The sequence below is a fragment of the Paramormyrops kingsleyae genome, chromosome 21 (assembly GCF_048594095.1).
Source record: "Paramormyrops kingsleyae isolate MSU_618 chromosome 21, PKINGS_0.4, whole genome shotgun sequence".
NCBI classification, from domain to species: Eukaryota; Metazoa; Chordata; class Actinopteri; order Osteoglossiformes; family Mormyridae; genus Paramormyrops; species Paramormyrops kingsleyae.
The window spans coordinates 11,636,100-11,649,090 of NC_132817.1; the positions used below are offsets into that span (position 1 = coordinate 11,636,100).

At 45.8% G+C, this 12,991-nt stretch overlaps 1 protein-coding gene and 1 long non-coding RNA gene across 12 annotated transcripts in view; both read left to right on the forward strand.

The window, feature by feature from the left end:
* The window catches only part of LOC111847537 (leucine-rich repeat-containing protein 7-like), a 49,571-nt gene extending 41,930 nt beyond the window's left edge, over positions 1-7,641 (forward strand). For all 7 annotated transcript variants that reach the window (XM_072704488.1, XM_072704487.1, XM_023818801.2 and 4 more), the window contains 3 exons: positions 540-2,163; positions 2,637-2,741; positions 3,851-7,641. In XM_072704488.1, the coding sequence (XP_072560589.1) occupies positions 540-2,163; positions 2,637-2,741; positions 3,851-4,177 (2,056 nt within the window). In that variant the 3' untranslated portion in view covers positions 4,178-7,641. The remainder of the gene's footprint in view (positions 1-539; positions 2,164-2,636; positions 2,742-3,850) is intronic.
* A 269-nt stretch (positions 7,642-7,910) lies between these two features.
* Positions 7,911-12,202, forward strand: LOC111847540 (uncharacterized). Of its 5 annotated transcripts, XR_002839127.2 has the most exons (6): positions 7,917-8,132; positions 8,906-9,022; positions 9,361-9,430; positions 9,808-9,883; positions 11,054-11,143; positions 11,413-12,202. It is a non-coding gene; the product is annotated as an uncharacterized lncRNA (long non-coding RNA). The 5 variants fall into 5 exon arrangements; XR_011984645.1 differs by having other exon boundaries at positions 7,911-8,132; positions 9,808-11,143; XR_011984646.1 differs by having other exon boundaries at positions 7,918-8,132; positions 10,520-12,202.
* The last annotated feature ends 789 nt before the right edge of the window (positions 12,203-12,991 follow it).

The window sequence follows — 12,991 nt, forward strand, 5'->3', positions numbered from 1 at the left end:
GTGCTGAGGTCCTAGCAGATGTCAGGGCAGGAGCCCGAAAAAAGAGAATAAACAATCCAAGCTGTTCAGGATAGCGAGCACGTCCCACACGCATCTGAACCCCCCCATCCACCCAGCTGGCCGGCTTTTACGCCCAGCAAGCTGGATCGGTCTTACTGGGTCCAAGTAAGTCCTTCCTGAGGCCACTACCACACAAAATGTTTACGCTGCGTTAGATTTTATGCCATAAATTAACCCTAACCCCTTTAATTTCTTAACACAATCATAAACACACTTATGAGTGCTTCATGATTTATTGATGAAAATGACCGCCCCCCCCTTGCTGTGGGAGGAATGTGTTTTATCGATCTTTTTTGAACTGCCACTGTGAGTCAAACCACTGCGGGCTGTAGGGGGGATTAGCTGCTCCCAAATAAAAGTGAAAGAAGGAATCATGTGTGAAGAAAATTGAATACAACACAGGTATAAACATCTGTCTATCAGCTGCAATAAGCTACCTGTTCTGACTTTGATAAGACGCTTTCCTGATCTCCCTACAGACTAGCCCAATCTATCCCCACCAGCATGGAGAAACAGTACCTGAACCAGAGGCTGGCCAGCAACATGCAGCAGCACGCAGAGAGACGTCCCCTCAGCACCAATTTCAACAACTGGGGCGATGGCACCCAGTATGACAACACAGATTTTGGAAGCATGGAGCCATCTGTGGAGACTTCTGGAGCAAAAGCGGCACTGGGGCCCCGAAGTGCATTGGCCCAGGGCCGGAGGGCCCTCCTGAGGCAGGACCGTATTGTGGCTGTCTCCCAGGAGACAGAGCAGGCCGCCAAGCCCTTCCACGGGCAGGACACCGAAGTGCCTCCTCCGGCGAACCCGTGGCAGAACTGGACTAGGACGCCCAGCCCACTTGAAGAGAGGACAGCCTTCCATTCCAAGATGGAACTGACCCCCATGAGCAGTCCTAAGCCGAATCACAAAGACTTCCCACAGATGGGAGAGCAACCCGGAACCTTCTCCCCTCCAGGGGCGAGAGGGGCGCCCTTGGACCCCAAGGACACAGTAAGGCAGGCCAATGTTCACGGGCACCCACAAGGCAGCCAGAATCCCCCCAGGAACGTCGTCACTATCAGCAAGAGTGCCGAGAGGCTCTATCCCATGATGAAGGAGGTGAAGGCCAAGTTCAAGAAGTCGCAGAGTACGGACGAGCTGGACATCAGCTCCATCAAGGGGCATGGTGCCGCACTCGACAGCTACGGCTCGGCAATGGAGAACCAGGGCAGCGTGGACAGAGCGGATGTCCCTGTGACATACGAGCACAGTATGTCCCGCAGCCTGTCGGCCCCCATGTTGGATGATGACACCGACGACTTTGGCGGCACGCCGGGTTTCGAGGAGTCCAAAGGCATCGGTCCCAAGAAGGTTTTCCACTTCGACCAAAGCTACAACCCTCAGGGTCCCATGGAGATGATGAATCCCGAAAGGAGGTCTATGCCACCTTTCCCGAGCACGACCATGTACATCAACCAAGCGGGAAAGACCCTCCCCAAGGAGCTGGTGAGCCCCAGGGTGTACAAGGGCTACCAGCCTGCAGAGCAGATGTTTACCTTCTCACCAAATCAGGTCAGCAAGGAGCCAGTCCCTCAGCAGTACTCGGGGCAGAGGTCACGGCCGGGTTGCCTCCGAAGGGCGGATTCCTTGGTTAGCTCCACAGACCTGGCACTCTTCCGTCGCATGGTGGAAGCCCAGGAAATGCAGGCCTGTGGGCGTCCTCACCCAAAGGCTATGCTGGAGCACCAAGCCAGGCTTCCCGTCAAGGGAGAGCCCCAGTTCCACAAGGGTCCCGGAAGGTACGATGGCGAGTATGCATCCTACCAGGAGCCTAAGGCTCCTCCTGTAGGCTACCCAACCAAAAGCCTAGCTCCACGGCGCCCCCTCTCGGCCAGGAGTTACAGCATCGAGAGCTACGGTGCTTCTCAGGCACGGCCAGTGTCGGCAAGGCCAACCATGGCCGCCCTGATGGAAAAGATTCCCACGGATTACAACCTGGCTGCGTGCATGGAGAAGAATGCCGATGGGGGTGATGAGCTTTGGATGGAGCACAACAAGATGCCGCCTGACTGGAGACAGCAGCTGCTGAGGCACATAGATACTAAACGGCCAGACTGGGTAAGTCCAGGACCAGGCCTCTGTCTTAGCAGAGACCAATGGAAAAATATCAAAAATAGATGATGCCTCAAACATATAGACTGATTTGTTTTTCTGAGCCGAATTGGGAAACAAAAAACAGAACTACAGAAATAGCTACATGGGCTATTGCCTAAAACTTCAATTAAATTGACAAAAAAAAACGTGTTACTGCTAACAGTAAACTGTCTGGCATCCCTGGTGTGGTCTTCTGAACAGCGCACAACACTGTGTAATTGAAAACAGCATTATTGCTGAAATTAATGAAATAAGCACCATAGACAGGACAGGCCAACGGGGTCTGGGTCAAAGTGAATTTCCACCACAAAAAATATAATTGATAAATATCAGTAAATCCTTCTTTTCCATTCAACATTTTAAATTCCTTGCTGACTATTTTGTTTTGCAAATTTTAGCAGAAATTAGCAAACGCTCTTCCTTTGCCTGTCTGACAGCAAAGCAATATTCAGGACAACCGCAAGGGGGACCCGTCAGGTGGGGGGCCCTGGGCCCCGTACTCGCTTAGTAGGAGAGATGTACCTCCAGATAACATGAAGAAGGTAAGGAACTCGGGGGTGTTTCCGGGAATGGGAGAGCCCGCAGTACAGGAGGGGGCTCTTGAGCTGCTGTAATTACTGCGTTCCCGGAGCGCTGTGATTTGCCCTTTTTCTAACGAACGCGCGGCCGGAATGTGAAGCGCTCCGCTTCTGACTCATTTGAATTTTTAATCAGGCTGGTTGTTCTCGCGAAAAATGTTAAGGAGAAGCGGCGGATTTTGCCGATGTCCTTCAGAGCATCTCAGGGTGATTATCCTACGGTATGCCTGGTATTTGAAATCTGTGACAGGTTTGCGAAACACATCTTCAGCAGGACAGAAAGCAGCAATGAAGGGGGGGCGGGTGGGTGGTACTGAGAGGCATCCTCCTGGATCAGACTTGAACGAAACGGGTGGGAACCCGAATCCGATGACATCACTGGAACACGGCCGGAACAGAGATCGGAATAAACCGGTTCCTCTATCTCTGAGGTTCCCCTGGCCTTTCCAGCCTGGTTGCATGACCCCAAAAGCAGGATCTGAGCAGATGCGGGTGGCAGATACTGTGTTTAGGAAGCAGAGCTGATGTGCATGGACCATCAGCGCAATTCCCCCCCGAGTGTTTATCATGGAGGGCCATTGAATCACGGTCTTAAAGGAAAATTGCCACCTTGCACCGATTATTATATTTATGAAGGCTGTTGTAACATTTACGGGGCTTTTTAAATATAGTTTTGCCGGTCTTTTAAATGTCAGAGTAGATTACCAACGCCAGTGACTCAGCCTGCATCGGATACCCCAGCAATCCCCCCTCACCGTCGTTCCCCCGCCGCCGCCTCCTTTTTTCTGCGTCAAAAACCGTCGCAATCGCGTTCGTCGCCAGGACGGGTTTGGAAGCATCGGCCTCATATTCCAGCCCAGTACACTTTTCCTCTCCCAGTACACTTTTCCTCTCCCGGTGTTTATTTCTTCGCAGATGAAGCGCTTGTTTCTGATTCTCCTCCTGGAGAGCAGTCTCCCTCCGTATGCCGCCAGCCGCCTGGGCAGGGGCCTGTGTTGCGCCACGCGCGAATGTCACGCACGCGGCTTCTCCCCTTCCTGACTCTCTACCCTCTGTCGTTCCGCCACCTGCAGCCAGGAAGCCACACCCACCAAAACCAGACGATGAATGTGACCTCGGCCACGGCGCACCACCGCCCCCTGCAGGACCAGCTGCACGAAGGTGCCATCAACAAGATCGCCATCCAGCAGTACCAGAACCCCCAGTCCAGACCCATCTCTGCCACATGCCCCCGACCGCAGAGCGCCCACTGCCTCAGCCAGACCAAAGGGCACAAGAACATTGAGGGACACAAGGAGCAGGTGGGGGCATTCGTGTCCCACCGCGATCAGCGTGCCCTGGTGCAGCCGTTCCACCCATCTGTGCAGCCTCAGACCGTCCTCTGGAACTACATCTCCTAATCGCACCCAGCAGAACTTCAGGGCTTTAGGAGAGTTGAACGGCAATGATGCGAATGCAGAACGAATTACAATTTTGTAAAACTTAAAGAGTCTCCGCATTTACTATACCGGCTTTGAGCCCAGCACAAAAACTGAAACAAATCATTTTATATCTTGGAACTGAGGACTGGTTGGAGATGTGTCTCAATTTAATACGTGCTGATTCTAACTTGTACAGCCCCACCTTTCCGTTCTGTCTGTACGTCCACTTTGTCTTTTCCTCTCTCCTGGCCCTTTGCGGCCCAGCGTGTTACCTGCCCTTCTCCCACGCCGTTTTGTATGCACTCAGAGGAATCCTGCCCTCGGTTTCAGTCTCTCAGGGGAGTTTATGTGGACGAGGGAACCCAGTTTGAGCCTTCAGATATGGTAAGATCTCCTCCCATACTGCACTGGGGGTTAGGCCAAGGAAATGGCGTTAATCTTTTTTTTGGGAGGGGGGGTGGGGGCGGTTCGCTGACAAAATTAGAAGATTCTCCCTCACTGGAGTTGTTTACCTCATGGTGAAGTGATCAATGGGATTTTTTTTTTCTACAGTTTACATATAACAGGATATGAAATGGGTTTTCAAGGACATAAAATTGTGTTCGCGTTTGTATAGGCCTATTAATGGACTTGAAAGTTGTTTTTCAGTGCCGTTAAAGATTACAGAAAAACACTGTACCATACGGGGTTTTACACGAGGACTATTGACTCGTATTCATTTTTCTAGAAGAAAACCGGACGGTAAACATTCAAAGTATCCTGACTAAAAAAGTCTAAAAATGGCTTCTTTGAATATTTGTTTCTGGGTTACAGCGTCATGCCCACCCCCAATGTCATTTGTGAAATTATTAAGGTAGTCTTTTACATTACTTACATGCTCGATTCTGTGTCACAGACATGCCCGACTCACCCAAAATAATCTTAGAAAATGGAAATCAATGCCAATCCCACATAAGCCTTAACATTTAACTTGATTTTAGACAAGTTTCGTTTCATTCGTTTTTCTCTCTCCCGTAACACCCACTCTCAAAAGTATCTAAAGATCCCCCCCTAAGAGCGGTCTTCCTGTCTGCGTGTTAGCACCACTTCTCCCCCCAATCCGCGTCTCTTCCTCGGCCGCTCCATGTTGCACCGATCTCCATGTTTTTTTTCCCACCGCAAATGTCTTTTTGCGTCTCTTTTTTGCGCTTTTTGGTGATGAACGGACATCGTCCTTTACGCACAAAAGTGCTGTAATTCAGCTGTGGGATGTCCAGGACACTGTGGACTTGGTGGTGCCGAGGGAGCAGACGGCTCGATTATTTTAATACAGCCTCTTGTGAAGAGGGGATGCTGAAATGTGCTCTTAGAACACGTTTTTATCTAAGAAAATCAACATTTGCCATTTGCTGGACAAGTGACAAATTTTTGTTGACAGAAACGTCAAAAGAAATACTAAAATATTACAAATATACAGGGAAAATGTATGTAAATATGGTGCAATTTTTACCTATAGCCCAAAGCTTTTAATGGGCGTGGATGTTTCTTTTTCTTTTTCTGGACGTCTCATCACTGTGTTTCTCTGCATCTGTTCTTATTTTCTTTGTTTATATCGCCTACATATAGGCCTAATTCATTCTTAAGCAGACCGACCCATTAGTAGTCAACATAAACACTGCCTCAGATTTGTATCTATCATTGAAGAACTGTCTGATAAAGATTGCTATCGTATTCAATATTCAAGAAGAAAATACGGATAGGACACTTTGCCTTGAATTTGTCTCTGTCAAACATTAAGGGAACTGAACCGCAATCGTGGATGCTGTCATTGTTTTCAGCGTAATCTGCAATGATTTTTTTTCCTCACATGAGAGATAATCTCCGAGTCCCAACATGTGAATCTTACGGACACGACAATGCCAAAGCAATATTCTACTCTGTAGCGCCATCCTCCTGTTGTGGAATACTGGTTAATGTGCTCTAGAACCTGCCCTAGAGTGCCATCTACTGGTGGACGTGTGGTCTTGCTCTGGTTTTGTAAGACGTGCAACCAAAGGGAGTACTGCGGCAATAGACGCCTAATATACTTTCCTAAAATACAAGTAATGTGGATGGTGTAGAAAGGGTAGCTGTGTTCACAGGGTATCTTAGTAGGCCAACCCATTTCTTACCAGACAAAACACACTTCGGAAAGTGCATTCGTTTCAGCCCTCTTACATATGGCCGTCATACTGCTTCACCGTAGGGCTACCTGTTCTCGATCTGTGACTTCATTCTTAATATTATCAATGAGAGTCATAAGGGGCCTTCTTATGACTTAAGAAAGTTAACATCTATACAAGAACATAAAACACTGCAATTCCCAATTGGTTAATAACTTTAGTTTATTCTCTAAATTTGGGGATACATGTTGGGATTTCAAACCTTGCATAAGTATTGCAAAGAAGGTTCTTACCTAAAGTAAATGCTAAAACAAAAGCAAATTAACTACTGATAATGACACTGGGTATTCAGTTTTTTGCTTTTTATGACTTTATTGAAAGCCACTCCTGGCGAACCTCTTACGGAGCAGAGATTGTGGTGCGAGCGCGGGATCTGGGCGTGTGAATGGCGTTTTGTTGCCTTCGCGTGCTACCCCCTGTTCTGTGCCACGCTTTTCCATCGCCAAATGTAGCAGTTTCTTTGACTTTTTTTAAGCGGAATATGGCGATCTGAACGTTATACCCTGTTAGAAAACGAGCGAGACCGGAAGACGAAATGGTGAAAAAGTCGCACTTAAGTTCAAACATTGTAACATAAATATATTAAATATAAATGGTATTTTTTATACTAATTGTGTTCAGGTTTTATTTGTAATTTATTACTGTACTTGCTTATAGTGTGAAATTTTATAATAACTGTGTAAGAAATTAATAAAATAATCAGGACAAAAATGTATCAGACCTGTAAGATATATTTCTACAGTACATGTGCATTTGCGTAACACAATTGTGTATATATAAATGTATATGTAAAAAAGATGATCATATTTGTATGTTAGTTATAGCTAACTTGAAAGCCAATATTCTGTACTTTTCAAAGATAATTGATGTAAATGAAAACACATTTAGGAAATCCTTATAGATTGTGAATGTACGAGCTTCTGCAATATGGGAGTATATTGGAATTAACTGCTGCTTAATTTTGTGCAAAAAAAGTAATTTTAAAGGACATAATTATTCTCTTAATAATTAAGTTTAGTGAGAATGTATCATCCAGTTTATTGATTTGCACATGGGAGTTAAACCTTTCCACTTCTTGATTGACATAATGATTGATCTATAACTGGTGGAATATATTCTCTGTGTAGAAATCCTTTGCCAAAGGCCTTTCGTTTTATTGAAATGTATTTAAAAAGATATATATATATATATATATATATATCCACAAAGGGGAGGGTAATAAGCGCTGTGCAGAAAATAAAACTCTTGGCTTTGGAAAAACGGCTTCGTAGCGTTTGTAGCATGATGTCACATGTTGTAGGTCACAGAAGGGGTTCAGCCAAACTGGGATTTTATAATACGAACGGAATCCGAACTGACCGAAGCTTCATATTTCGTAATATACGTTCTGTAGTCTCAATGGAAATTCAGCATAAATGCAGTGTAAAAACAACACACCTGAGATCAGCTGACGGCAATACGCAGTTTTTAATCAGATTAGGCATTATAGCTGACAGGGGAGATAGCGCTGAGATATGCGGTGGTCCTGGTTGCTTAGGCGTCATCGTCGCGCATGCGCACTCGGGACAAACCTCTTTATATTGACCTACCGGCTCAGTCTCCGTCGTTAAGGTGGGCTGGTAAAATGCATGTCTGGGCTATTGGCATGGGACATGGCGCGTTGTCTTAGGGAGTCCACCGTTATTGCCGTCATGATGGTGTTTCGCTGCTTCGCCGAGCTCGTTTGCTCTGCGGTGAGTAGTTTACCTGAGCATCGGGCATCTCCATCATGCTGCGGACGCCCAGAGTCTCCGAGTCGATTAACGGCATGTCAGTAACGCCTAGCTGATCACGCTGCTTCACGCATCGCACCCGGGACATGTAGGGTGGAGACTGGGTGAGATGAACTTGATTCCGATCACCCCAGTTTGTAGTTGAGTGAGGGAGGATCTCGTATACACTTACTGTGTGTGAGCACCTGACTACGGCTGTAGGATTGTGCAACTTGTGAAGCATGATTTGCAGTGAATGCATGTGATCACCACCTCCAGTTTATCGAAACAAAAACGAGTTTTTTCCGTTTTGTTTTCATTTTCATCACAGTACTGGTGTGATTTATCAGTACTGACAGTATGTCGGAACGGTATATGCTGAGCTTTGGGTTTGCGTGGTGTGCGACGTGAATCAAGGTTTAATGCAACAGTTGGAAAAAAATGTGTAGTTTGAGGGCAAGGCTGTTTTACAAGTAATGTGTTTAACTGATAAATGGTGCCTTTGCCTCAAGGGGAATGGTCTTAGTGATAAGGATGACTGTCATTACAACACTGATGATTTGGTGTAGATTCTCAACCAGAACTGGCTTTTCTGGGCATGTCCAAAAAGCATAAATGTAGTTAGCATTGAGAACTGCATGTCTCTGGTTGGCAAAGTTTCACTTTTGTCAATTTAGAGTCGGCATGAATTGGTTTAAATGGCATAGTTGTCTTCATTGACTACATATTGTTGCAAGTTTGTCACTTTTCTCCAGGATGGTGTCCTGTTGTTTGCCCTCGGATCCCAAAGTCTTGACCCCCTACCTGGCTGCATGGCAACTAGCGGGACCCACATGGGCTCTCAGGAGTGTGAGGACGCTGTGGAAATCCAGGTGAACCATGAACGGGTTTCAGCTTCTGAAAACCATGACAAGCCAACCCAGTGTCTGCATCAGATGCGCTGCTTGCTTAAAATTCAGTGCCTCTTGATTTTGGCACGGCTACAATATGTAGCATCACGCTTTCATTATGATACCAGCTGTCTGCTAGCTGTGAACTGGAAGGCTTTAAACTGGGAGCCAGGGTGCCCTGGATGCTCTGGCCTTTCCCACAGGAGCAGCAGACTGGTTTAAGAGCAGAATGAATCTGGGGTGGCGTTTCCTTAAGTGGCCCATCAAGAGCCAATTATGGGGTTTGGCCTTTTAAAATGTTCTCCTCATCTCTTCTATAGGGATAGAGAAAACATCCCTGAATAACTGACTGCAGCAGCCCCAGCAGGAGGCAGTGAAGCGCACGCTCAGGTGATCTAGACCTTCCCTCTGCTACATTAAGTAGTGCTTCTTTCACAGTACAGGTTACCTCAAACCTGGTGACCCCAAACTAATCAATCAGTCAAACTTTACTTGCAGTTTGGACACACCTACCCATAGAATGGTTTATTTGTGCTATTCTTTATAAAAAGACATCAAAATCTATAAAATAACATGTATAGGAAAAAAAACAAATGCTGAGGCTTGGTGTGTCCAAACCTTTGACTGGAACTGTACAGAGCACCTTTAAAATGACACTCATAGAATTCAGAATGCTTTTATTAAAAATATGTAAACTTGATTTATACATGGTAAAAAGATGAAATAAAATAATAAAATGATGATGCAACTGGATTCTCTCTGAACAGGAGGTATGGAAGTAGCAGTATGGTTCTCTCTCTCTCTCTGAAGAGGAAGGGGTGCAGGTACCCCCCCTCCCAGAAGGTGGGTCCAGTAGAACAGTGTTTCCCACCCCAGTCCTGGGGCACCCCCAGCCATTCCATATTTTTGTTCTCTCCCAGCTCCCAACACATTCAAGTTTTCAAGTCCTTGATTGGCTGGAAGCTGGGAGGGAGCGAAAACACGGACTGTTGTGGTCCCTAAGGACTGGGCTGGGAAACACTGCAGCACAATACTTCCAGCTGCCCCCATAGGAAGATGGCTGGTGCTGGTCCTATTTCATTTTGGCTAAGTGCCTATTTAATTGTAATTAAATAAATCTAGCAAGATGTGAGACAGTGCGTCTGATGATCGGTCTTAAATTTAATCTACACTTTGGCATTTGAGACCTGCTGTATGAACGGGCCAGTGATACAGCTGTTAGATTAATGCAACGGTCCGGCCTGTAATCATGGGTTTGAGTCTCATTAAGCGGAGTGGCAGATGGTGCTGAGAGTGCAGAGGCACAGCGGCCCATGCAGAAAGGCACCTTTCAGTAATGTGGGGTCACGGTGCTAATTCATGGTTATTTCAGGATGAATATCAGTAATCTAATCTGTAGACAATCTGAATTTGATTTCCATATACTTCTCTGTAGTGAGTGCTGGCTGAATTGAGTTAATTTGGGCTTCTCTCTAATAGCGCTGACTGGTACTGCTGACGCTGGTTTTTGCTCTTCCTGCAAACTTGAACTCCGATGTGAGGGTCACACGTGGCCTCATTTTCAGGTGTAGATGTTTGTTTGTAGAGACAATCGCACTGATTGAAGTGTCATTAAAAACCAGACATGCAGCCCCTGTGTCGTTCTGTTGGTTTTAATTAGCGTGCAATGGAGCTAGAAGCTAATGTTCTATATGCTGTTATGTAAAATACTGGGGAGATTCAAGAGGACATCATGGTTGAAGAGGTGGCTCCAATCACCACTTACTCCCCCTAGTTTTTGCCGTAAATGTCCAGGTCGGATGCCACACCCAGCCGTAGCCACCTGTTTCGCAGCTTCATCTCCCCTTGAATTCTACATCCCTGTGCACAAGTTCAGTCGTCTGCTTGGATTGACGGCTGATTGAAATTCCTGGCCGTGCGATTGGGTGCTTTCTGTAACGAGCGGCTGGTGACTGGTGGCATCGATGCTTCGTAAAGGTGTCATTTAGTGAGTGGGCTGTTTGTATACCACAGGCGTAACACGGATGATGGGATGGACCTGGATAGATTCCCCAAACGAAAGCGAAGATGTCAGGGACGAGACACCGCTGAGTCAGTGTGGAGGTGTGTCTGTTGAGCACAGAGCTGGCGTCCTCACCGTGCCGGATTAACCGCTAAACAGCTTTATGCTTCTGCTTGTGTGCTGATCTAAACGAGATCACCTCCTGATCACCATCTGCAGTCCACTTTAATCTCATGAATCTCAACTCCCTACTTGAGACAAGCTAGGATGTCAGGGGTATCATGGGTTTAATTTCCAGTTCTTACAGTCCAGTGACTTATTCATCACGAAACACAGTCCTAGATCAAACTAATGAGCCTCTCCCTGGCAGGTGCCCAGACTGAGAAGCCAGAGGAAGAGATTCAACCAGGTCCATCATCCTGGTTCAGACCTGCAATCGGACATGTTGGCAGGGAGCCAGACAAAGGAGGAGACTCTGAATAGGATGAGTCAGCATTGTTGAATATTCAAAAATCTTAATAGTAAATGCACTCAAATATTATTTAGCAGCAATATATTCATTCTGAAGTTTCTCTCTACTGCTTTGTGCGAGCTCTGCGTGAGCTTAACAAGCCAATCACCATCATTTCTGTCCATGCTCACTCAGCATGGCATGTTTGTGAAATTAATAAATATGCATGGGGCAAATGAGAACTGACCACCAGAAGACGTGTGGAAATATTTTGGATTCCATAGAGAAAATATTGAGCAAAATCAAGTGATTTGTCAGCACTGATGTCGCTGTTAATTTTATTTGTACATTTTGTCATAGTTGGTAGTTAAAAATGTCAATTTATGTTCTGTGAAATTCAGTTCTATATTTTGAATTGTGAAGTAGTCAGTAGTAGATAATTCTGTTTGGCTATAGTTTATCAGGTAACTTTTCAACTATTTTGTGTTAAATATAATTATTGCCTTTTGAACTTTAATCCAATGTCGCTCAACCCTAGTTTCAAGGCTACATTAATATTGTCATTCTTTTGCAGCAGTGAGTGATGTCTTTTGTATGGAAATCAACTGAGAAGCCTGTAAGCCAGAAAAGTTAGTATTGTGTCAAAAAGAAATCATTTGGTGTAACTGCCCAAAGAACAAGCTATTATACATTATTGAATGCTACTATACTTAACTATGCTCTCTCCAGTTTAGTTTGTTTCAGTTTCATACAAAGTCACCCCTTCACGTTGGCGAGGGTTTGGGGCAGAGGTGGTTTGCTAGTGATAGGACTGTACTATGCATGAAATTGTCAGATTGTACCCGAATGTGATTTAGGTTTATGCAGTAAGATATGTGGCCCCTAGGCTTGGCATTTCGTGGGCACTGAGCTACATGTAGGCACAAGGTGGGAATGGAAGTGGAATGTGTGGCGGAACTTCAAAGCGTTACGCTAAAAACATGCCATTAAGTTCACAGCAACTATCTGCACCAACAACTTAGGGTCTCCTCAGTAGCAATATAACATGGATGCAGGTCCTACAGACGATGTGTGGGACCATTTTTAATCAACACGTATACATGTATGAAAAATATTCATATGTAAATGACTTAAGAGCTGAAGAAATTACCCAGCACAATTCCTTAAGCCAGCTGAACAACAAGCTTGGAAAATTAATTGTAATAATTGGAAAATTGTTATGCACAATTTCGGGTTCAGTCAGTTTGAGGTGCATCAAGGCCAGGAACAGCCTCGAACGAGATACCTGTTCAGAGGTTGTGCTTACACAATCAACCAATCAACACACCATAGGCAGCAGGTGCAGCTGGCTGACCACACTTCCAAACCTATTTGATTCTTTAACAGTTATGTGTAGATGTATCTTCTGCACCGGTACGGCCTACATGTGTACCTGGACGTTCACTGGAAGCTGAGCCTAGCTGCACTGAAGTTGACTCCTTGACAGCATGAATGTTTT